The 26,026-nt window shown below is 37.7% G+C and overlaps 1 protein-coding gene across 1 annotated transcript; it reads left to right on the plus strand.

Annotated features, from left to right (window-relative positions):
• Positions 1-368: 368 nt before the first annotated feature.
• Positions 369-17,849, plus strand: LOC139936489 (BBSome complex member BBS7-like). The gene is made up of 15 exons (XM_071931319.1): positions 369-457; positions 1,586-1,729; positions 2,223-2,351; positions 3,250-3,425; positions 4,966-5,225; positions 6,646-6,712; positions 7,498-7,678; positions 8,290-8,374; positions 9,858-9,960; positions 11,224-11,491; positions 12,940-13,142; positions 14,015-14,179; positions 14,494-14,707; positions 15,114-15,237; positions 16,526-17,849. Exons 2-15 carry the CDS (start codon positions 1,691-1,693, stop codon positions 16,663-16,665), a joined length of 2,154 nt encoding a protein of 717 aa, XP_071787420.1. The 5' UTR covers positions 369-457; positions 1,586-1,690; the 3' UTR covers positions 16,666-17,849.
• Positions 17,850-26,026: the final 8,177 nt, after the last annotated feature.

Consider the following 26,026-nt stretch of genomic DNA (forward strand, 5'->3'; position numbering starts at 1 on the left):
TATTTGTTAGACCATCTCGCCAGATATCCAAGGCCGGTGGTGTCGCATGCAATTATGTCCTCTATGAAGTACTATCCGGAGGACATTATCTTCTTTGCCCGCCCCCCCTTAATTTAATCTTTGCCCCCACTTGCCCCACCAAATGAAAATGTCTAGTTACGCCACTGCATCTGACACCGGCAACGTGTCCCTATAAGCATAGTGGTGCAAGCTGATTATCACTTGGACACATAAACTTCATAACAAAATGAAACTTTCAAAAACTAAATAATGTTAAGTTTGCCACTTTAACGGAAACAAAATAAATGCGAGTTCGGGTTATTAAAAGGGGAATAAACTTTTTTCAGCGTGTTACTTTCAACCGCACGAGGGCGCTGTTGTTGCACATATTTTTTGCTTCCACAAAATGGAAGTTTCCGTCGAGACTTCGTAGCGTTCTTAACAACCATCAAAACGGGTAATCAAAGTTTTGTTTTCCCTTTACAGCACACTTTTAAGGATATTAACATTTTTAGAGAAATATTAATAATCGGTTTTACTTTATTGAAAAGCGGAACTCTTTTTACTTACCGTTGTAATGCCAGACTTGCTGTTTTCGTGGTTTGCACTGCATTGCACCAATTTCGTGAAAAATTAGAAGTGCAATTGTTTATCACCGCCCTCTCTCTCTAGAATACGGAGAAAGGGAAACATTTCCGAATCCGGTCGCCACTTTTTCACTTATAATGAAAATAAAATAGACAGTCCAATTTTACTCAAAATCATTACACAAATTCTAAGGGTACGAGCTTGATCCTATGTCTAACTCTAATGAATCTTTTCATAACACTCAAAGTCAAAACATCATCATCATCAGCTGATCATTAATTGAGTAAATATTTTGAAGAAAAAGGACAAAAACTTACCAGAAATGGTCACAAATTTCCGAACTTGAGTTTTGAACTTGTGCGGGCGGAGCTACGGCTCTGAGTGATGTGTGCCTGATGGCTGGCTGATGACTTGCTTGAAAAAATGTCAAATCGGTTTTTTTGTCCCAACATTATGAATTTGAAGTCGGTAAGCATGCAAAGACAAAGTAACATTAATAAAGATTGAAAAAGAGGCGGCTGGGTACAGATGTTTTTTATGAATATTATTCCATTTTTTTAAGTTTCTAATATTTCTTATATTGTTTCATAGAATAGCCTCTTTTATATAAGTTGTAAAGGTTTTAGGCCTATAATAAAAAATTCACTTTATTCCTTAATTAATAACAAAAAGTTTAATTAAAATTTGTCATTTATGTTTAAATGGCCCAACGCTAAAATCACTGCCTTGCCCTACTCACTGAAGTCCAGTGTACATTTTGAGCTATTGATTGAGAACAGAGATCATAAGTTAGGAAATAATTCAAAATAGAAGTTTCACCAAAGAGCAAATGCTCATGGACCAGAGACTAGGATTTGACTTTACCCAACTTCACAATGACCTACTCCTAGGACTGTGAGGTTCATTCCACTATCGTTGAGACGACGATAGCGGAACGAACCTCATGAAATCCCTCCCAGTTTCATGTTCAAAGTCCTATCCCATATTCTTTTTAAAGAGCGAGTTGCTGTTAGGAAACAAATCCTTAGTTGCTGCGTCTGTGTGAGCTGAAGGCGGAAGCTGCATTTCCAGTAAGTTGTCTTTTCCATCTCTGGCTGCAAAGATGATGGAGTTAAATCTGCATCGGGCTGACTACCTCCAGGTAATGTAGTCCCTAATATTATTCTCACTTCATTTTAATTTGTTTGTATCACAATTTTTGATTCTTTATTGCTTTGCTAGATGTTAAACTTGAATAAGTCTACCTGAATCACAACTTTGATTTTTGTGCAATTTATAACTATAGACATTAAACCAAAGTCTGTATGAGAGAGAATGAATGTTGCCTTTTTGGTGTTTATATCCCCATGTGGGAGTTTGCCAAGTTCCCTTGACGGGAAGTTCATAACAAAAAATAAAATAAAAAACAAACAAATAAATCAAAGGAATTACTGCCAGGTTTTAAAATGGACATGGGTCTGGAATCAGCAGATTTTCGGGGACAGAAAGGTGTGGAGAATCATCCTGATTCGAGGGCATCACTTGACTAAAGTGTAATTTTGTTTGTTTACAATGAAAATGCACTAATTGGAGGGGAGTGACATCACCTCGTAGAATGAGGTTTTTAACAAGAAGTGAATTTGTCTTCTCACTAGGTTGGAGTTACGTCGCCTCGTAGCATGAGGTTACTACCGGAGAAGAAACCCAAAGCAGTTCAGAAAGTGGCTGTCGCAGATCAAACTGGCGTCTTACAGTGCTTCAATATGAAGAAAGGAGAGCCAGTAGTAAGTATTACTTGTTTTTTATCCTTATACTCGGTACTTTCTTGAGTTCTGTGCAACAAAATCTAAAGGCAAATCACTCATGTGGGATTCAAAGTAACATCCTGTGCATCGCTAGAGCAGATGTCATACCACTAGACCACCGAGCTAGCCGGTGGCTAGAGGCAGTTTAAATCCTCTGTTTTAGCAGTGGGTACGGCAATGATTTAATAGATGTAAAAAAATATTAAGAATATTACTAAGCATGAAGTATTGTACATTTGCTCAAGCAATGTAAAGTTCAAGGGTTCGATTCCCACCAAAGTGATTTGCCTGTGGATTTTGTTCACAGCACTTGGAGAAAGTACTAAGTATACACTGTTTAAAACACATCAGTTTAAGGGTAAATAACCAAGATACAAAATTAACATCTAACAGTAGTTAGTAATTAGGTTCCGTTTGCTTACTACCACTACAAGGGGAGACCCCGGCCTGTGTGCCAGGAGTTACAGTAAAATGTTTAAAGCAATCGCACAACATCGGTAAACAGTATTGTCCAAAGGCCCACACTTCAGGTATCACAATGTATATAATATAAAATAACAAACCTGTGAAAATTTAGGCACAATCGGTCATCGGAGTGGGGAGAAAATAACCGGACAACCCACCCTTGTTTCCGCACGTTTCGCCGTGTCATGACATGTGTTTAAAATAAATCTGTTATTCTCGATATCGAGAATTGATAATTGTTTTAATGTTTTCTCTAAAAGTAAAGCATTTCATGGAATAATAAGTCGAGGGAAGTCTTTCACTGTTACCTTCTGTAACCCCTGTAAGTTATTTGTAATCGGTGAACTTTTAATTTTTGTCTGTTCAAAATTCTCCAAATGATAAACGATTCAATTTCTTTTTGTTTTTATAGAGTGCCTTTAAGACTCTCCCTGGACCTAAGATTGCTCGTCTGGAGCTCGGAGGGGCCTTGGGAACACCTCCGGACAAAGTGTTCATCACATCCGGGTCAGAGGTCAAAGGTTTCACCAAGAAGGGCAAGCAGTTCTTGGGGTTTGACACCAATCTGACAGAGAGCATCAAAACAATGTAAGAAATAGGTGCTAACCAAATGTGTGCTTACCAAATAGGTCATAGCCAAATTGGTGCTAAACAAAAAGGTGCTAAGTATTTTTTTAAAAGCTTTGCATGGTGTGGATAAATAGGAAGAAACTATAAATAAATAGTAAACTTACGGGTACAACCATGTGTAATCTCTTTTGTGGGAGTGTTGGCTCTAAAAAAAGAACCAGCGTGGTTTCTTTTCAGAGCCAACACTCCCACAAAAGAGTTTTACACATGGTTGTACCATAGAGTAACAGTTGTACCTGCTAGTTTACGATTTATTTATAGTTTCTTCCTAAAAAGGTGCTTAACCAAATAGGTCCCAACCAAACAGGTGCTAACCAAAAAGGTGCCAACTAAAAAGGTGCCAACTAAAAAGGTGCCATCCAAATGGTTGCTAAACTAATAATAGGTGTTCATCAATCAATCAATCAATCAGAGGGAATTTATATAGCGCCAAAATCAACCAAAGTTGTTCAAAGGCCCTAAAGACAGTTGGATGAAATTAATTTTGATACACTTGTTGGAATAGAAAACATTTGAGGAGTTTCTTGAAAATGTGAATAGTGTTAGCATCCTTGATGTGGTTAGGGAGAGTGTTCCATTCTTTTGGTCCAAAAAGGAGAGTGAGCGATCTAACAGGTGCCCAACTTCAAAGAGCTGCTTAAGTACAACAGGTAGCTAAGCACTTCATCACATATGCTACTCACTAGTGCTGGGCGAATAGTGAAATTTTTTTATTCGGATACCGCTGGCCAACTATCCGAAATTCACCGGATATTCGAATGTTTTTTTCCGCCGCTAGAGGGCGCTATTTAAAAAAAATAATTTTTTTTTTTTTGCCGCTACAGGGCGCTGTTCGTTTGTGAATGGGATGTTATGGGTGGATTGATATTAGTTTTAGACCAGTGTCACTCGGTTCATTCATAAAAATGACCGGATCTAATTTTAAGATGGCAACTTGCTTTTTCTTTTGATCGTGATTGACTCTACGTGAAGGAAAACTTTTGTAATCTTTGAACAAATTACGTCAGAAACGTCATCGTTTTAACTCTTCAAGGAGGTGAGCATAGTTAAATACTTAATATATGCTTTTTTATGCTGGTTTAATAGAAGTTTCATACGGATTCCGACAAAACAATTCATGTCAGTTGTCGACCGACGTCCGCGGATATTCGGATATTAAAGAATATCCGGTTTCTCGGTTGTAATTACAGAATTATCCGGTTTGTAAATAGGTATTCGTGCCCTATGCGGATATCCGGTTAAGAAAAAAAAGGCATTTGCGGTTACGGATAGGAAAACCTATTCGCCATTAACCGGATATTCGAATTATTCGCCCAGGCCTACTACTCACCAGAATAAGGTCACCATTTCTGTTCACATATATCATCCATAACTGGTATCCTCCCCATATTTTCTTAGCAAACAATTGCGCTATGAAATGGAAATTCTACAGTAAGCACAAAATCGGCTGCTAAGCATCTCTATGAAATTGGGCCCTGAAGTTTGTTTTATCTTCCAGGTGGGTATGTGGCAGCCATCTTTTCCTAGGCGGTAATTACATCTTTAATCACTACATCGATTGCAAAGATGAGAATTACTATCTCTGTAGCGACCGCATCAACGACATCATCTGCTTGCCGCTGAACCGTGTCAAGGAGGTGACTCCCGTCCTAGCGTGCCAGGATCGCGTCTTGAGGGTTCTAGATGGATCCAACCTATTGTATGAAGTGGAAGTGGCCGGGCCCCCACAGTCACTGTGTTTGTTTGCTGATGAGGGAGGTACGTTCTATTACAGTATCGGGGTGATATGTTTTTAGTATTTTGAAAGGAATTGAGTGTTGTGCCCTAGTTGTTTAGTGCATCAGCTTTTGGTATTGTTAGAGTGAGTTTTGGGGTCCTGGTGATGACACTTGTTCTTGGGCGAGGCAGATGACCATTATTGCTTCCTTCTTCAGGTTGAACACTAAGTAGTAGCTTGTGTGTGTGTGTTATGCCTTAAAGGCAGTGGACACTATTGGTAATTGTCAAAGACTAGTCTTCACAGTTGGTGTATTTCAACATATGCATAAAATAACAAACCTGTGAAAATTTGAGCTCAATCGATCATCGAACTTGCGAGATAATAATGAAAGAAAAATAACCCTTGCAACACGAAGTTGTGTGCGTTTAGATGGTTGATTTCATGACTTGAGGTCTCGAATTCAAATTCGTGGAAAATTACTTCTTTCTCGAAAACTATGGCACTTCAGAGGGAGCCGTTTCTAACAATGTTTTATACCATCAACCTCTCCCCGTTACTCGTCACCAAGAAAGGTTTTATGCCAATAATTATTTTGAGTAATTACCAATAGTGTCCACTGCCTTTAAACGAACCCAGTACAACTGCCTCAAGTGGATCCCATAAAAATAGCACTTTATAAGTTTAATTTGAAACATTGGATGGTGGAAGAATAACTATGAGAGGTTTGCGGTAATTCTATGTGAATATCTTTCTTGAGTAGTGTTGGTTCTGAAAACGACTCAACGTTTCGATCAGTTCGCTCTGATTGTCCTCAGGAGAATGCTAGACGCATAAGCAGCATCAAGCAACAGAGGCCAGTATTTTCCTGAAGAAAGTCGGAGCATGCTTTAGAAATGTTTAATAATAATAATAATAATAATAATTGTGGCTTCTTATATAGCGCACATGTCCGTCACCTAGTGACGCTCCTGGCGCTGTAACATACAGTATTTCCTGCCAGATGTGGGACTACGTGTTTGAATTATGAGACCTAATTCTGATAGCACCATGTAATGCTTACAAGGTGCTGTGGCGCAATTTGCTGCCGATCGGACCAGGAACACCGGGGCAAACCCGTTCTCTTTTCAATCAGTGCACTAGGTTCTTTTACATGCGTTACATAACACATGGGACTAACGGCTTAACCTCTTTTGCGAAGTACGAAGCAATGGTTAAATGCTTGCTTAAGGACACAAGTGTCACGCCTGGGGATTCGAACCCACACTCTGTTGATCAGAAACACCAGAGTTGAATTCGGTGCTCTTAACCGTTTGGCCACGACACTTAGTCGTTAACCTTCGGTTCTTTTCAAAACCAACTCAACTCAAAAGAGATTTTCACATGTGCTACTGCAAACCTCTCTTAAAAACACCATAAGAATCCTGAATCCTGATTGCTATTGTAAAATTTTTCTCAAAGGTGAGGACGGTGAAGAGGTTCTGTATGGAACATCTGATGGCAAGGTCGGACTAGTGCAGCTTGGAAGGTTGGAACATTTATTTGCCTTCCTTTTCAGCTCTTCTCACCCATACACTCTTTCTGAGATGTTGAACAAAATTGAAAATTAAGTAGGTGTGTTGCAAACCTCGTCCCCAGGGTGTGTCGAGCGGTTACAAGGTTGACCGCTCTCTCACCCTGGTATTGGATCATTTGCATATCCAAAATTGTTGGATACATATGCAAACTAAAATAGTCTGGCTACTTTTCGAAATTTATATCTTCGTCATAATCTCGTAGTACGGTACCTGATTTAATAGCTTGTTTGTACATTGTTGGTTGCCGGCGGCTGGTTGTACCTATGAATAAGGAACATGTTCTAATGTTGTAAAGTCGTTGTCCAATCAGGGTCCAAGTAGGAGTTTCCATCCCAGGGTTTACTATTGAAACATGGTTGAAAATAAAGTAAACCATGGGGACGAGGTTGGTGTTTTGCAAGATTGGTAGAGCTCACAAAATAGTTGCAGACAGTTTTCATTTTTTGTGTGATCAACATGAAACCTGTGAAAATAGTGGGAAACCATGCACAATTTTCAGCATGTGAATCAGTGTCATTAATCTGGGCTGTAGCAACCAAATGAACTATTGCTTGGAGGTTTTTTTTTCAAACTGATGTTTTTATTCTTACCAATCTTGTAAAACACTTTGATTCAGCTTCAGTCCATTTTCCACCTATTTTTTTACCTTGTTGTTGCTTTCAAATAAATTCCCATCCCCTCTTTTTAAAAACGATGCGTTCCTAAAGTCCTGTCATTTTAATTCTCCCTTGAACAGAACTACTCCAAACCATAAGTGGGAGATACCAAATGAGAAGCGTAACGGGGGTGTTCTCTGCATGGATAACTATGACATCACGGCGGACGGGATAGCTGATTTGCTGGTGGGGAGGGACGATGGCTTGATGGAAGTGTACGGATATGATGAATCTGATGAACCTGTTTTGAGATTCAGTCAGGTATGTCTCAGAAAAGTTTGTTCCTTATTCCCCAGGGCCCCCCGCCCCCATAGAGAGAAGCCAAAAACCACAGAGCGTTAATATTAATATCAAAGTCATATATAGCGCACGTATTCAGCCAGATAGGTTATTGCAGTGATAAATTCTGAGACCCAATTATGTAGCACCTTATAAGGGTTTACAAGGTGCTACAGCGCATACAGCAGCCACAGCCAGAAACTGGGGCGAACCCCTTCTCTTAGCGATAAGTGCACTGGGTTCTTTTCAATGCGTTGCAGAACACATGGGACCAACGGCTTTACTTCCCCTCCGAAGAACGAAGCAATGGTTAAGTGTCTTGCTTAAGGACACAAGTGTCTTTTTTTTCTTCTTTTTTTTCCCCCTGGAGGGGGAAATTTATTCAAGTTTCTTCAATGTACAAAGCTACACAAACTACTGGTAAAACCAACTACTTATAGAACGATACTAAAAGAGAAATGGCAAATTGGAAAAACACAAGTGTCTTGGCTGTGGATTCGAACCCACACTCTGCTGATCAGAAACACCAGAGTTTGAATTCGGTGCTCTTAAACGATTACCAATTAATATTTGTTATTTATTTTTTCCTTCAGACTTTGAGCGAGAGTATCAGCTCTATTCAGGGAGGTGTGTTAGCAACAGCGGGATATGATGAAATAGTTGCATGTACATACGCAGGTAAACATTATCAGTCCGTAAACAGTATTGTCCAGAGGCCCACACTTCGTGTATCACAACTTATATATAAAATAACAAGCCTGTGAAAATTTAGGCTCAATCGGTCATCGGAGTCGGGAGAAAATAACGGGACAACCCACTTTTGTTTCCACATGTTTCGCCGTGTCATAACATGTGTTTACTATAAATCCGTAATTCTCGCTGTCGAGAATTGATAATTGTTTTAATGTTTTCTCAAAAAGTAAAGCATTTCGTGGAATAATATTTTAAGAGAAGTCTTTTACCATTACCTTCTGCAAACCCTGTAAGTTATTTGTAAATCTGTGAACTATTATTTTTTTTTCTGTTCCGAAAGTATATAATGGCTTTAATATGATTCATTTGAAATGAATTCCATCACTATACTTGCATTATGACATGTGCATTCTAAGCACTCACTCTAGAAGCACGATACAAGTGCTTGAAAGTTTTCAACACTCACCTTTGGTTCGCCAATCAGTGTTATTCATTCCAGGAGTAATAATAATAATACAAATAATGAATGTTTATGAGTGCAATGGTGCGAATGTGTTCATGAGTTGAAAGATGGAATATTCTATTCAACGAGGCGGAGCAGTGAAGACACGGGCAGGCAGTGATGCTCAGCGTGCATTAGTACTTTTCGGATGGAACGAAAAATGCACGCTGAGTGACGTAGCGTGCAATAGTACTTTTATTTGCTAACACGTGACGAACAATCCGCCAATCAAATGGCAAGGATCTGCTTGGTGTTACATAATAAGACATAACATTTTATTACGTGATTAATACAGTTGTTTCTAAGTGCATATTCAGTATTTTTCTGTAAGGTATGGAGGATTACGTTTGAATTACGAGACCTACTCCTTTTACATAGCACCATGTGATGGTTTACAAGGTGCTGTGGCGCTATATGCTGCCAATCAAATTAGGAACACCGAGGCGAACCATTTCTCTTTTTGATAAGTGCACTGAGTTCTTGTAAGTGCATTACACAACACACAGGACCAAAGGCTTGACGATTGATCCAAAGGCAAGTCATCATACATGTTAAGTGTCTTGCTTAAGGACACAGGTGTCACGACTGGGATTCGAACCCACAGTTTGCCGATCAGAAACACCAGGGCCTAATTTCATAGAGCTGCTTAAGCAAAAAATTCTGCTTTAGCAAAATAATCCTTGCTTAGTAAAATCAGAATACCGGCTAAGACTCCACTCAATTGTTATGCTAAGTAAACAATAGCCCAAAACCAGTCACAAGTAATGTATATGGCATGAAATTTTGGGCAGTAACATGTGTAAAATAAGCAAGTTATTTTCGTGCTTAACCAAATTTTTTGCTTAAGCAGCTCTATGAAACTGGCCCCAGAGCTTGAATCAATCGTCTTAACCGCTCGGCCAGGACTTGCCACGTGTAAGTGGCCAGAGGTTTTGATTCATAATTTTAACTTCCTTCATTGTACAGGTTGGATTCAAGGACTAAGCACGGAGCCGCCTCAAAAAGAAGCCGGGCCTGGAGAGAAAGTCAAAGTCAGTCAAGACACTCAGAATAAGATCACGCATCTTAAGTAAGTCTCAGTTGTTTTGAGCCGTTTCTGTCACCATGGTCCAGTGGTTAGACTGCAAGACTTGCAATCACAAGGTTGTGGGTTCAAATCCTACCAAGCTTACTCTGATTTCATAATGACTATAAAAAGTATTGTCGTCTAGTTGCTGCATTACAATTTCTTGATTTGTGCGATTTTTAATCGTACATGTTAAACCAATGTATGAGAAAGATTGGTTGTTGCCAATTTGTTGTTTATATTCCCTTTTGTGAGTTTGCCCAGTTCCCTTGAAGAGAAGATCATCTAAACAAACAAAAAGAATCAGGCATGTTTGAGTTCAGTTGATGACCAGCATACATGTACTTTCCCTCACTTTCCAAAGCTGTCTACTGTATTCTATAAAGATTGCAAGCCAAACAAGCTGCTTAGCAGAAAAAAAAGGGGTTAGAAATTTTTGTTTTCTGAACAAAAATTAGCAGGGAACCCGTCTCAAAAAATATGATTACATGGCATTCTTGCTGGTAACCTACTTCTGCTTAGCAAGATTGTTTTGCTGAGCAGCTTAATGAAATTGGCCATACTAAGCATACTAAAAATGAGTAGGTCATAAATTCTGTCTATATTATTTACTTGATTAATAGGCTGTCAGTCTATTACCAGTAAGCAAGATTTTCTGATTTGAGCTATGTTTAGTACAGAAAGAGAATTGGACCTTTAGCCAAGGGCCCAATTTCATAGAAAAGCATAAAAAGAAGCTGAGCACAATATAAGTGTGCTTACCAGAATAAAGTTATCACTGTGCCATCTGTGACTGGTATTCTGCTCATTTATGCTAAGCAGAAAATCATTGTGCCGTGAAATCGGGCCCTGAAATTGCGGAAACTTAAAGGGAAGGTACACAATTGGTAATTGTCAAAGACCAGGCTTCTCACTTGAAGCCCGTGAAAATTTGGGCTCAATCGGTCATCGAAGTTGCGAGAAAATGATGAAAAAAAAAAACACCCTTGTTGGATGAATTTGTGTACTTTCAGATAGGAATAAAAGACTTCTAGATAGAAGGCTTTTATTATTATAGTGAGAAATTACCTTTTTCTCAAAAACTACGTTTCCCACAATGTTTTTTACTATCAACAGCTCTCCAATGCTCGTTACCAAGTCAGTTTTTAAGTTAATATTTGTTTTGAGTAACTACCAAACGTGTACCTTTCCTTTAAGTTCACTCACTTCATTGCCTGAAGATTGTTGTGTATTGGGATTTTTTTTATATATTTGTCGAATCCACAGGACAGAACTTGAAAATCTTCAACGTCGTGTCATCCAAGAAAGGGAGAAGTACCACTACTCCGCCATGAACAATAAGGCCATCTCAGCCGTGCCGTACTTCAACATCAACGATCGCTTCTCGCTGAATCGAGACGATGCTAGCTACACGCTAAGCATCGAAGTACAAGTCGCTATCGACAACGTGTTGCTGCAGAGTGACGTCCCGATTGATTTGTTGGACGTAGACAAAAACTCTGCTGTGGTTAGCTACAGTTCCTGTGATACAGAGGTGGGCTAACATTTTGACTATTTAAAAAAATATTTACAGCAAAGGGAAAATTTTATACGCTAGATGGCAGCATATATTGACCCATTTCACCTGACGCCATCATCAGAAAAATCTTGAATGCGCCATACTGGTGGGCAATTTCACTGTGCTTTTTTATATATAACTCTATGTTGTGCGTTATGCAGTGAAGTGCACATTTTAGGCTACGCGGCGTTAATACACGTAAACCTAACTGCCCACCAACATGGTGAGCGTGGCATCAGTCGCTGCGAGTGACGCGCGTGCAAGGGGTCAATACCTATTGGGGGACTTTTGGGACAGTAGTTGGCAGCAGACTTACCAGGTAAATCCATCAATTCTAGAGCAGTGTCTTACCAACTAGACTACCGAGGTTGCCCGGCAGCTAGAGGCAGTTCGAATCCTATGTTTTGGCAGTGGGTACCGCAACGATATAATAGATGTTAAATTTGCATCGGGGATAAAGAATATTAATTTTGGTTTTTACCCATACACCGATGTGTGTTAGCACTGTATACTCAGTACTTTCCCGAGTCCTGTGAAAAAATATCACAGGCATGTTACTCGGGTGGGATTCGAACCCACGACCCTTGCAATTCTAGAGCAGTGTCTTACCAACTAGACTACCGAGGTTGCCCGGCAGCTAGAGGCAGTTCGAATCCTATGTTTTGGCAGCGGGTACCGCAACGATATAATAGATGTTAAATTTGCATCGGGGATAAAGAATATTAATTTTGGTTTTTACCCATACACCGATGTGTATTAGCACTGTATACTCAGTACTTTCCCAGTACAGTAGTTTAAAGTCTGCAATTTCTGAGAAGAGGTCTGCTGACAACTAGTGATAATAATAGTAATCAGTAAAAAAAAATTGTGTATTCTACATGTAGGTAAACTCAGATTGAACTTATTTCGAAAAGTTGTGTTTTTTGACCAACTACATGTACATGTACTTACATTATTTAGTGTCAACAATAGCTGTTCCCACTACTGTGTCAGGGGTGGATTTCACAAAGAGTTAGGACTAGTCTTATCTCGAGTTAGGACCAGTTACTCGTCCTAACTTGGGACTATCCATGCAATTTGTATATCTCCTAGGACTAGTCCTATCCTAACTCTTTGTGAAATCGACCCCAGAACAGCTAGTAATAGTAGGTTCTCTATCACACCCCTAGGGGCGTATCAAAGAGTTCATTATTTTTTGTTTTCAACAGGATAAGCAGAGCTATGTTTTGAATTATGAGACCCGTTTACAGCTTATAACACTGGGTTCTTATATAGCGCTTTATCACACACTTTAGGGGCATATCAAAGTCTTCAGTATTTGTTTTTCAACAGGAAAAGTATGTAGCACCTACAATTCAGCAGCCACTGCCAGAAAACACCACCCATGAACAACCGCTAATAAAGTGTATCTTATCATTTTGTAGAATGGCAACTTCCTGCTGGCTACCTATCGATGCCAAGCCAACACAACGCGGCTGGAGCTGAAAGTGCGATCAATAGAGGGCCAATACGGTGTATTACAAGCATACATCACACCGCGGCTACAGCCGAAGACGTGTCAAGTCAGACAGTACAGAATCAAACCTTTATCTCTCCATCAGAGGACTCATGTACTTGATGACACAAGGTAAAGTTCCTTAAATCGACCCCTGGGCTTGTAGCGCAAAATGTGTACTTGATCAGAATTTGTTTAACAAGACTAGCGTTCAAATGAGGATGGTTTGACATGAACTTAATTTTTATGTTTTTTATTTTATATTTTAACAATGTCTGGTACAATGACAAGTTTACTGCTTCAAATTTGAATTTCTTTGAGACAGCTATGTGAAATGGTTAGGGCCAGATTTTAGCAACCTCCAGATGGGCAAACCCTGGTACCATTGTGCCATACACATTCATTCAAAATTGTGTGTGGTGTTTCTTCCATAACTACGCAAAAGCTCGCCCTAAATTACGTAACATAGCAACTGTCCTTATAGTCTGATCAATTTAGTTTTAATTTGGGATTAAAAGCTGGCTGGAACGAAATTTGAACCAACGACCTATGGTTTAACGGGACCTACGTTTTTAGGTCCAATCCAAAGGACATAGCAATAATGGTATATTTTATATATTTCCTAGTCAAGACTGGGACCTGTACCCACACTCTGCTGATCAGAAGCACCAGAGCTTGAGTCCGGTGCTTTCTTAAACCATCTCAGCTCCCTGGGGAGTATACAGCCTGTACTACAAATATGTGCTACTATGCTAAATCAATCTCAAGTACCATCTCTGCCCTCACAGGTACCCATTTACCCCTGGGTGGAGAGAAACAATTATAGTTAAGTGTCTTGCTCCTGGATACAAGTTTCACGAATCCCGAACCCACACTCTGCTGATAAAAAAAAATCAGTGCTTGAGTTCGGACCTCTTATATTCTTATACACTCTACAGTTTATGAGTGTATTCTCACCCTTAATATTTCTTTTTGAACCATTTTATATTTTGCCTGTTCACCAGACCAATGAACTCACTGAAGCTGAGTGGTCAGTTCAGCTTGGCCGAGATCCACTCCTGGGTTTGTTTCTGTCTCCCTGAGATTCCAGATCGAACCCCGCCCGGTGACAGCATCAACTTTCACTTCCTCTCAACATTCCTGGATACACAGCTAGATTGCTTCTATAAGTAAGTTCATTTACTTCTTAAAGGGTTTGGGTACTTTTTGTAAGACACAAAACACAAAAATGTCCACAGATTTACATTAAACTTACAAGGGTTTGAGATAATGATGGTAGAAAGCTTCCCATGGCAAATATTACTTGCTTAGGTGCTGTAGTTTTTTCAAACACTCTAACGAAAATTTTCTGCTAGGCAAAAATAAGCAGGATAGGCCTACATGCAGCATGGTATGTTGGTTGGTAACCTTATTCTGATAAGCATAATTTTGTTGTGCTTAGCTACCTACGGTAATTAATTACCGAATTGCACTCTCTTTTTAGGAAAGGCGAGGGCATTTTCCGTTCCGACAATATCTCGACCATCTCCATCTTGAAAGATGTCTTGACGAAGGAGGCAACAAAGCGTAAGATCAATCTGAACATCAGCTACGAGCTTCAGGATGAATCCGTCCCTGACACCTTGAAACGTCTCCATCCAAAACTGGAGTATCAACTCCTCTTAGCCAAGAAAGTGCAGCTCATTGATGCATTAAAGGTACACAAAGAAAAGATCTCTTCAAATATGTTTTCTTTTTTTCTGAAACGTTTTTTAGCATGCTTTATAAATTGCAATGAAGTTTGTTTATATAATTTCTGTACTTTTGTTTTAAATGATCAACCAGTTTGCTCCAGGTTCTCCACAATTTTTCTGGTACCACCCACAAGTATCATTATTACACAAACTCCCAAAAATTAAATGAATGTAGTTTTAGAGAGAGGGATTCGAAACATTTCAATCTCCGCATGAAACATTATCAACTAACGCTACCAGCTTTTGAAATTAAATTTTCACAGGTTAGTTTTCTTGTATACATAAACATTGAAACCAAACAGCAAAGTTACATTTTGTCTTTATCACCTTGTGAGACAAACCTTTGATGTCATTGATTTTGTCTCATCAGGAGCTTCAGATTCATGAAGGAGATCTTGAGTTCATGTCTCCAGAGTATCGGCAGATTCTTAGCGAGGCGGACAAACTACAGGCCGAGTACAAGAAGCAACCCTGCCACCTTGAGAGACTGTACGGTACGTAAAGTTAATAATAATGATATTGAAGTCATAGCGCACGTATCTAACAAACAAGGTACTCAAGGCGCTGAGTATATACAAACTTTCAGAAATATAGGTTATTGAAGTTGCAGTGCACTGGGCTCTTTTAAATGGGACCAACGGCTTTACGTCCCATCCGAAGGACGAAGCAATGGTTAAGTGTCTTGCTTTAAGGACACAAGTGTCACGGCTGGGGATTCAAACTCACACTCTGCTGATCAGAAACACCAGAGTTTGAATTCGGTGCTCTTAACCGCTCGGCCACGACACTTCCACAAATGCCTCTCTATTGTGGACCAATAGGCAGTGTTATGTGAAGTTTGCCTGATTGCTTCTGTGTTGGTTTATTCATCAATAATCAATAATGTGTGAGTGTGCGTCAAGGTCGAGCAGGTAAGAGCACCGGTCGCGAGCTCTGGTGTTTCTGATCAGCATAGTGTGGGTTCAAGTCCCAGTCGTGACACTTGTGTCCTTATAAGCAAGACACTTAACCATTATTGCTGCATCCTTCGAATGGGACAATAAGCTGTTGGTCCTGTGTGTTGTTTAATACATGTAAAAGAACCCAGTGCACTTTCAAAAAAGAGAAGGGGGTTTGCCCTGGTGTTCCAGGTTTGATTGGCTGTATATTGTGCCACAGCACCATTACATTGTGCTATAAAACAAAATTTGTGTTGAATTGTCTTCCAAACACTTTAACAAGAAACAAATTTTGGCGTAAGAAGATGATGATAATATTTTAGAACGGACTCTGTGGTAGTACAATTAATCATGATCCTATAAGCTAAAGTAGTAGTCCCAGCCTATTTTCTATACCATTCGCCCGGGTAATAGTTAAAAAGCAGGACAGTTCTTTTCAGAACTGAGAAATCTCCCGATCATTCGATAAATCTACTCCGCGGTAGTAGAATAAAGAATGACAGTTCTCTAAGAACAAACTCTACCTGGCAAGTAGATCCTATATTATAAGTTATCACACAAGCACGAGTGGAATACGGAAAAATATAGCGCTTCTGCGTCCCATATCCAACGAGGCGCTATATTTTCCGTATTTCCACGAGCGCGCGTGTGATAACGCATTTATCTTCAAGCAAACTTGGCGCGTGACATAGAACACACAAGACGCATGGTAGTGATATTAGCCGTGGAATATAGGTTTTTATCACCACTCTATTCTGCCAATCTGATTGGAGGATTAGCGCGTACTTGAAGATAAATGATGATAATATTGTTATAATTTTTATTTCTTTCTATGTTTCCTCAGGCATGATCACCGATCTCTTCATCGATAAGTTTAAGTTCAAGGGAACCAACGTCAAGACTAAGGTACCTCAACTCCTCGAGGTACTAGATAACTACGAGCTTCAAAACCTCATTGATTTCTTCACCTCGGGAGGGTCGTAAAGAACTCTATAACTAAAGCATTATTTATTGAATATGGAGAAATAGCGTCTCTTAGAGGTCCTTCAGACACAGTACTTAAGTGGGTTTTAAGGCAGTTTAACTCATTCAGGTTTAACATTGTGTGTCTGCACACTTTAAAACTTAACCGTATACCATACAGCTAAACCTTAATGAGTTAAATTGGTCGATGAGGGTGGTTTAACTCTTAAACCACTTCAGGTTTTCTTTTAGCTCGGTGTGTGGACAGAATAAAAAGTACCACATCCAGTTTTAACTCAAAATAGATGACTGCTGTTTGATCCTTGCTGTTTGACCTCTTAAAACCGAAGACAAACCAAAGCGGGTTTAACTTCGAACTGTCTGAATGCAGTTTTATTAGTAGGACCTCTGCTTGTGAAGTTAAACCAGTTCGAGTCTTACTTAGGTTGGCTTAGCTCCTCTGTATTGTTAGAGGTAGTTAATGAGATTCTGTTGACCTCGCTAAAACAGCTACCTGAGCAGAATGTTTTAAACGGAAATGCTATTATAACTTGTTTATAATGTGTTTGTTTACCAGTTTAATGTTATTTTGATATGTGACACTTTCATAATTTTTCATAACTATAGATTAAAAAATCAGGCCCCAACCTAAAGGTTTTGACACTAAAAAGTCTTGACACTTAGTGACCCCTTAATGCTTAAGCATGACACTTAACCAATATTGCGTCAGACTTTGGATGGAATGTAAAGCTATAGATCCTGTGTGTTATGTAAGGTAAAAGGACCAAGTTCATTTGTCGATAAGAGAATAGATTTGCTCTGGATTTTCTGGATGGATGGCTGTAGATTGCACCACAGTAAAGACTTTCTCACGTATTGCTGTTTCAGAAGAACATTTAGTACTAGTAACAAACTTGGATCCTTGGACCCGATCTTGTTGCACTATCAATAATGTTACAGATTATTTATAAATAAAGTCAAAAGTGGAATAGAATAGACAGGGAGTTCAGTTACACATTTTGTTTAATGTGTAAGAATAGCACTTCAACATTAGACCAAATATTTTTGGGCATGTACAATTGTTGTATTTTTAAAAAGTATATATTTCGCACTCGATTGTAAATAGTAAATTAGGTTCAAAATAAATGTAAATAATAATATTACGTGCTGTGAAAAGTGTATGTGAAAAGAATCTTAATAAAAATGTTTTTGAGATTATTTTGTGTTGATTAAAAAACTTCAATTTAATGAATATTGACAGAAATTTGCCTCTTTATTTTGTCTGTAATTTCTTTTAGCCCCTTCCTTTTATGCTTGTGTTTTTGTACACTTATAAAAGTACGGGAATAGAAAATATTTATGTAGCACTAAAATCTTCCTAAAAGAGGCGCTCAATGTACTTTACAGATAAAGATGTAGAACAAGAAGCCAATAAACATGGATATAAAGTTAAAACAACTGTAAACACAAACATAATTTCACCCTTAAAAAACATAAAACTATTTAAAGACTTGTAGGGGTGCTAAGATTAAACATACAATGTAAGAAGAACCATTTAACCAAACATGCTTTATAATCATGGCATGCAAACAATGCCCATTAAAATTAGTATAACACACTTTTACCAATCAATTTTTGTCTCAGTGATATACAACTGTTAAAGATTAAGTATAGAGTTTGTGTCATGGCGATGGCCTTGGCTATGTTTTATTGAAATGATTTGACTTCCAAGTACATGTAGTAGGTTTATTGCTAGTTTTATCATAGAGTAAGGACAGACAACTCTATGGTTTTATCATACAGCAAGGGTTTCATGCTCATTGACTATCAATGACGGTCATTGACGAACAATACACATTTAGTGCTAATTTGTGTATGACTCGAACTTGGTGCTAATTTCAGCCTAGTCTGGTGTGGGCATGGTGTTGTGGTGTCTAGACGTCTACGTACGCTGTAGTATGGTAGATGTTAGTTTCCAAACGCCAGGAGTCGATCGCTACTCGAAAGGATCCGATGTAATCGGTAGTCGTCAAACGGGGCAGCAATACATAGACTCGCTACCATTCCTTGAGCTTTTTCTCCCTAAGATTTGTTTGTGTATTTTTGTATGGTAGCTACACCGATGTTTTGGAGTTTCGCTCTTAAGTTCAGACATTTGTTTTATTTATTTTTATTCACAACCATTAATATACAAAGGGGTCATGTATTGCTGATTTTTAAAGTATATTTCCAGATTTTTTAAATAAACAACAAAGCAATGTGTAGCCACAGAATACAAACTCTTCATCAACTAAAAGATGATTTGTTAAAAACTGTTTATCAATACGTTATCTTTCAGATTAAGCCAATCAAAGACTGCCATTCCCTATACAAAGGATTCCTGTAGCATTACTGATTTTATCGTATTTTTATAAAACTCCATTACATTTATTTCAGATTTAAAAAAATTAAAGACCACGAGTCTGCTGTGCGAACAGTTTACGATTTCATCAACGCCACGGGTCGATTTGTAAAACGGTTTATCAACATGTTATCATTTAAACGAAGTCAATCCAAGACTGCCATTACCTATACAAAGCATTCATGTAGCATTACTGATTTTATCATAAATTTATAAAGCTCCCTTATATTTATTTCAGATTTTTGAAAATTACACACCACGAGTCCCTTTGCAGCATACTTTGTATGTGTACTACACTGCTGTGCGCACAGTTTAAGATTTCATCAACGCCACGGGTCGATTTGTAAAACAGTTTATCAATGCGGTATCATTCAAATGAAGCCAATCAAAGACTGTCATTCCCTATAAAAAGCATTCATGTAGCATTACTGATTTTATCATAAATTTATAAAGCTCCGTTATATTTATTTCAGATTTTTGAAAATTACACACCACGAGTCCCTTTGCAGCATACTTTGTATGTGTACTACACTGCTGTGCGCACAGTTTAAGATTTCATCAACGCCACGGGTCGATTTGTAAAACAGTTTATCAACACGTTATCATTCAAACGAAGCCAATCAAAGACAGTCAGTACCTAAACAAAGCATTCATGTAGCACTGCTGATTTTATCATAATTTAATAAAGCTCCATTATATTTATTTCAGATTTTTGAAAATTAAAGACCACGCGAGTCCCTTTGCAGCTTAGGCTACTGTGCGTGTGTAGTCAACACCGCTGTGCGCACAGTTTAAGATTTCATCAACGCCACGGGTCGATTTGTAAAACGGTTTATCAATACGGTATCATTCAAATTAGACCAAGCAAAGACAGTCATTACCTAAACAAAGCATTAATGTAGCATTACTGATTTTATCATATTTTTTATAAAACTCCGTTATATTTATTTCAGATTTTTGAAAATTACACACCACGAGTCCCTTTGCAGCATACTGTGCGTGTGTACAACACTGCTGTGTGTACAGTTTACAATTTCATCAACGCCACGGGTCGATTTGTAAAACAGTTTATCATTACGTTATCATTCAAACGGAGCCAATCAAAGACTGCCATTTCCTATACAAAGCATTCATGTAGCAAAACTGATTTTATCATATTTTTATAATGCTCCATTATATTTATTTCAGATTTTTGAAAATTACACACCACGAGTCCCTTTGCAGCATACTGTGCGTGTGTACAACACTGCTGTGCGTACAGTTTAAGATTTCATCAACGCCACGGGTCGATTTGTAAAAACAGTTTATCAACACGTTATTGTTTAAACGAAACCAATCAAAGACAGTCAGTACCTAAACAAAGGACTCATGTAGCATTACCGATTTTATCATAATTTTATGAAGCTCCATTATATTTATTTCAGATTTTTGAAAGTTAAAGACCAAGCGAGTCCTGTCGCAGCATAGGCTACTGTTCGTGTGTATTCAACACCGCTGTGCGCACAGTTTAAGATTTCATCAACGCCACGGGTCGATTTGTAAAACAGTTTATCAACACGTTATCATTCAAACGAAGCCAATCAAAGACAGTCAGTACCTAAACAAAGCATTCATGTAGCATTACTGATTTTATCATATTTTTATAATGCTTCATTATATTTATTGATGATTTTTGAAAATTACACACCACGAGTTCATTTGCAGCATACTGTGCGTGTGTACTGCACTGCTGTGCGTACATTTTACAATTTCATCAACGCCACGGGTCGATTTGTAAAACAATTGATCAACACGTTATCATTCAAATTAGACCAATCAAAGACTGTCATTACCTAAACAAAGCATTCATGTAGCATTACTGATTTTATCATAATTTTATAAAGCTCCATTATATTTATTTCAGTTCTTTTTTAAATTAAAGACCACGAATCCCTTTGCAGCACACTGTGCGTGTGTACAACACCGCTATCGCACAGTTTAAGATTTCATCAACGCCACGGGTCGATTTGTAAAACGGTTTATCAATACGATAACAAAGGATTTATTTAGTATTACTGATTTTATCCCATTTGTATAATGCTCCATTCTGTTTATTTCTGATTTTTGAATATTGTATCATAAGAAAGTGGCATCTAGAGAAGGAAGGAACAAACAAAAATCGGTGAGAAATAAAAATGTGTGGCTCTTCCATACAATATCCTCTTTTTATATCAAGTTCTTCATTTAGTTAAAATTTAAATGGCCTGTCTTAGCTCCGTAAACTTAGTAAATGACCAAAATTAGGTTCAGAAAGTTTTGTTGGTGATAGTATTAAAACAATTGAATTAAAAATTAAGGGGGGAATGAAGTAATGTTTTCACATACGACACAGAAACACTTTGGTTTGATAAAGCATAGAGGAAGGCTGTCCTTCATCTATGATGTAAGTGAGTAAGCCAGCACAGACCGGCTATCAAGGACTGCAAGGCACTCAATTGGACGAAACAGTTAAATAATTTCCCAATTCTTTTGTGCATGGTGATTTGCCCATTTGTACAGTTTGTGCACAGTTCTCCAGTTTCGACCAATAGAGGGCGCTGTTTTCCAATAATTATTTTCTATAATTAAAACAACTCGTACTTTGCAAGTTTTACCATTGACGACTTTCACATGTTATTCGGGACTACCATAAGTACATGTGGGGGAAAAATCAGGTAGTTGCTGATTTCTCTGTAAAAAATAATATATCTAGAGCGATAGTATTAATGTCACTAGTGAAGACACTCAATTTTGTCAAATAAGCAGACGATTTATTTTTGTTTGTCGTGATGGCCTAAAATTGACTGAAAAAAATTGTAGGCAACTGTTCCGTACTTTCTTTTAAATCTGATTGTCTTTATTATATTTTTATTACCAGGGTGTGATTAATCCTCTTTTTTTCTCTTTTATTCCAATTAATAGATTTTATAACTAAGATAAAATTCATGAGAAAATTAACTTAGATAAAAACCACATGAAACACCCCAGATTGTGGGCTTTCAAAACCAAAGAAAATTAGTGTAAGAATGCCTCGCATTCGGATGCTTTCGCGCTCGCAAGCTTCACGCTTTGCACATTATTTTTATTTATTTTTTTATTAGTTTATTTTTGATGTCAACAACCTATCACACCCCTGCCCATACGGTGTTAATTTTTTTTCTCTTTTTTCTTTTTTAAATTTATTTATTAATTCTTTTTGTACTTTATGCCTCCGAAGAAGGTCCTGTTTGGATCGAAAGCTAAGGCCATTTATACCTTACTCATTATATATTTTATTTGTTTATTTTATTTATTTATTTATTTATTTATTAATAGATTTTCTTTGTCAATTTCGGCAAATTAGCAGCCAATTTAACCATCAACAACCTGTTCTAATTCGCGCGAAATCGAAAGCTACTGAAAGGGGTAATTTCGTTTTTATGATTAGTCAAAAACTGTAATGCTGCGGGGACAGCGTCATTCAATTTAACAATTCAACAAAGCAGCATTGAAATTCGCAGACGCTTCTTCAAGCTTGTGTGTCTCGAAAAAGAATGACGATACGCTAAATTGATGTGCTAAAGGAAGGGCCGAATTCTAAATTTGAAACGCAGTCACAATTGGAGAGGCAAAACAGCTTTAATTCCAGCGCATGAAAGTTAATTCCACTGCTCATTTGCCAAATTTTACCGAGGAAACCTACATTTATTCATTGGGGGGGGGGGGGGGCATGTATTGGAAACTGACCAAGACCTGATTTTGTATTGTGTGACAGAAATCTTGGCAGATGTTCAAATGCTAAGGTGTGAAGAGTGTTTGCCTTTACATTTTAAAGGAAACAACTTTTAAACCAAGCGTGTCTTCAGTTTAGATATAAGTGAAGTTGTTTGTTTCATTACTTGAAATTGAATACATGAAAACCATTGCTCCCGGTCCATCACCAGCAATCTTTTTCTGCATTCGTGTAAGTTGTAGGACGACATAATCGAAGGACCATCAAAGGGCGGGTCCTTTTGATAAAACTGTTTTACAAATCGACCCGTGGCGTCGTAAACTGTAAATTGTACACACAGCAGTGTTATACACACGCACAGTATGCTGCAAAGGGACTCGTGGTCTGTAATTTTAAAAAATCTGAAATAAATATAACGGATCTTTATAAAAATATGATAAAATCAGTAATGCTACATGAATGCTTTGTTTAGGTAATGACAGTCTTGGATTGGCTTCGTTTGATCGATAACGTATTGATAAACCGTTTTACAAATCGACCCGTGGCGTTGATGAAATTGTAAACTGTACGCACAGCAGCGGTGTAAACAGGCAACTAGGCTGCAAAGGGACTCGTGGTGTGTACTTTTCAAAAATCTGAAATAAATAGAACGGAACTTTATAAAATTATGATAAAATCAGTAATGCTACATGAATGCTTTGTTTAGGTAATGACAGTCTATGAATTGTCTAACTTGAATGATAACGTATTGATAAACCGTTTTACAAATCGACCCGTGGCGTTGATGAAATCGTTGACTGTACGCACAGCAGTGATGTACACCATAAAGTATGCTGCAAAGGGACGCGTGGTTTGTAATTTTAAAAAATCTGAAATAAATATAACGGAGCTTTATAAAATTATGATAAAATCAGTAATGCTACATGAATGCTTTGTTTAGGTAATGACAGTCTTTGATTGGTCTAATTTGAATGATAACGTACTGATAAACCGTTTTACAAATCGACCCGTGGCGTTGATGAAATCGTTGATTGTACGCACAGCAGTGATGTACACCATAAAGTATGCTGCAAAGGGACGCGTGGTGTGTAATTTTCAAAAATCTTAAATAAATATAATGGAACTTAATAAAAATATGATAAAATCAGGAATGCTACATGAATCCTTTGTTTAGGGAATGGCAGTCTTTGATTGGTTTAATTTGAATGATACCATATAGATACACAGTTTTACAAATCGACCCGTGGCGTTGATGAAATTGTAAACTGTACGCACAGCAGTGTAGTACACACGCACAGTATGCTGCAAATGGACTCGTGGAATGTAATTTTCATAAATCTGAAACAAATATAATGGATAATTTTAAAATTATGATAAAATCAGTAATGCTACATGAATGCTTTGTTTAGGTAATGACAGTCTTTGATTGGTCTAATTTGAATTATACCGTATTGATAAACCGATTTACATATCGACCCGTGGCGTTGATGAAATCTTAAACTGTACGCACAGCGGTATAATACACGCGCACAGTATGCTGCAAAGGGACTCGTGGTGTGTAATTTTCAGAAATCTGAAATAAATATAACGGAGCTTTATAAAATAATAATTAAATCAGTAAGGCTACATGAATGCTTTGTTTAGGTAATGACAGTCTTTGATTGGTCTAATTTGAATGATAACGTATTGATAAACCGTTTTACAAATCGACCCGTGGCGTTGATGAAATTGTAAACTGTACGCACAGCAGCGATGTACACAGATAAATTAGGCTGCAAAGGGACTCGCGGTGTGTACTTTTCAAAAATCTGAAATAAATATAACGGAGCTTTATAAAATTATGATAAAATCAGTAGTGCTACATGAATGCTTTGTTTAGGTAATTACAGTCTTTGATTCCTCTAATTTGAATGATAACGTGTTGATAAACTGTTTTACAAATCGACCCGTGGCGTTGATGAAATCTTAAACTGTGCGAACAGCAGTGTAATACACGCGCACAGTATTCTACAAAGGGACTCGCGGTGTGTACTTTTAAAAAATCTGAAATAAATATAACGGAGCTTTATAAAATTATGATAAAATCAGTAATGCTACATGAATCCTTTGTTTAGGGAATGGCAGTCTTTGATTGGTTTAATTTGATTGATACCATATAGATAAACCGTTTTACAAATCGACCCGTGGCGTTGATGAAATTGTAAAATGTACGCACAGCAGTGTAGTACATGTGCACAGTATGCTGCAAATGAACTCGTGGTGTGTAATTTTCAAAAATCTGAAATAAATATAACGGAGCTTTATAAAATTACGATAAAATCAGTAGTGCTACATGAATGCTTTGTTTAGGTAATTACAGTCTTTGATTCCTCTAATTTGAATGATAACGTGTTGATAAACTGTTTTACAAATCGACCCGTGGCGTTGATGAAATCTTAAACTGTGCGAACAGCAGTGTAATACACGCGCACAGTATTCTACAAAGGGACTCGCGGTGTGTACTTTTAAAAAATCTGAAATAAATATAACGGAGCTTTATAAAATTATGATAAAATCAGTAATGCTACATGAATCCTTTGTTTAGGGAATGGCAGTCTTTGATTGGTTTAATTTGATTGATACCATATAGATAAACCGTTTTACAAATCGACCCGTGGCGTTGATGAAATTGTAAACTGTGCGCACAGCAGTGTAGTACACGCGCACAATATTATTATAACTGGTTTATTGTAAAAAACATCTGCTTGTCGCAGTCCAGAGACTGAATTAAAATACAGATTTACATTATGCTGCAAATGGACTCGTGGAATGTAATTTTCATAAATCTGAAACAAATATAATGGAGAATTTTAAAACTATGATAAAATCAGTAATGCTACATGAATGCTTTTTTTAGGTAATGACAGTCTTTGATTGGTCTAATTTGAATTATACCGTATTGATAAACCGATTTACTTATCGACCCGTGGCGTTGATGACATCTTAAACTGTGCGCACAGCAGTGTAATACACGCGCACAGTATGCTGCAAAGGGACTCGTGGTGTGTAATTTTCAGAAATCTGAAATAAATATAACGGAGCTTTATAAAATAATAATAAAATCAGTAATGCTACATGAATGCTTTGTTTAGGTAATGACTGTCTTTGATTGGTCTAATTTGAATGATAACGTATTGATAAACCGTTTTACAAATCGACCCGTGGCGTTGATGAAATCTTAAACTGTGCGCACAGCGGTGAACGTTGTTTAC

Source organism: Asterias amurensis, chromosome 4 (assembly GCF_032118995.1).
Source record: "Asterias amurensis chromosome 4, ASM3211899v1".
In the NCBI taxonomy this organism is placed as follows: domain Eukaryota; kingdom Metazoa; phylum Echinodermata; class Asteroidea; order Forcipulatida; family Asteriidae; genus Asterias; species Asterias amurensis.

Coding starts and splice junctions, on each gene's coding strand:
- LOC139936489 (XM_071931319.1), top strand. CDS start 1,691: ATGATGGAGTTAAATCTGCATCGGGCTGACTACCTCCAG. Junction 2,352..3,249: donor TGAAGAAAGGAGAGCCAGTA/GTAAGTATTACT, acceptor TTGTTTTTATAG/AGTGCCTTTAAGACTCTCCC. Junction 11,492..12,939: donor ACAGTTCCTGTGATACAGAG/GTGGGCTAACAT, acceptor ATCATTTTGTAG/AATGGCAACTTCCTGCTGGC.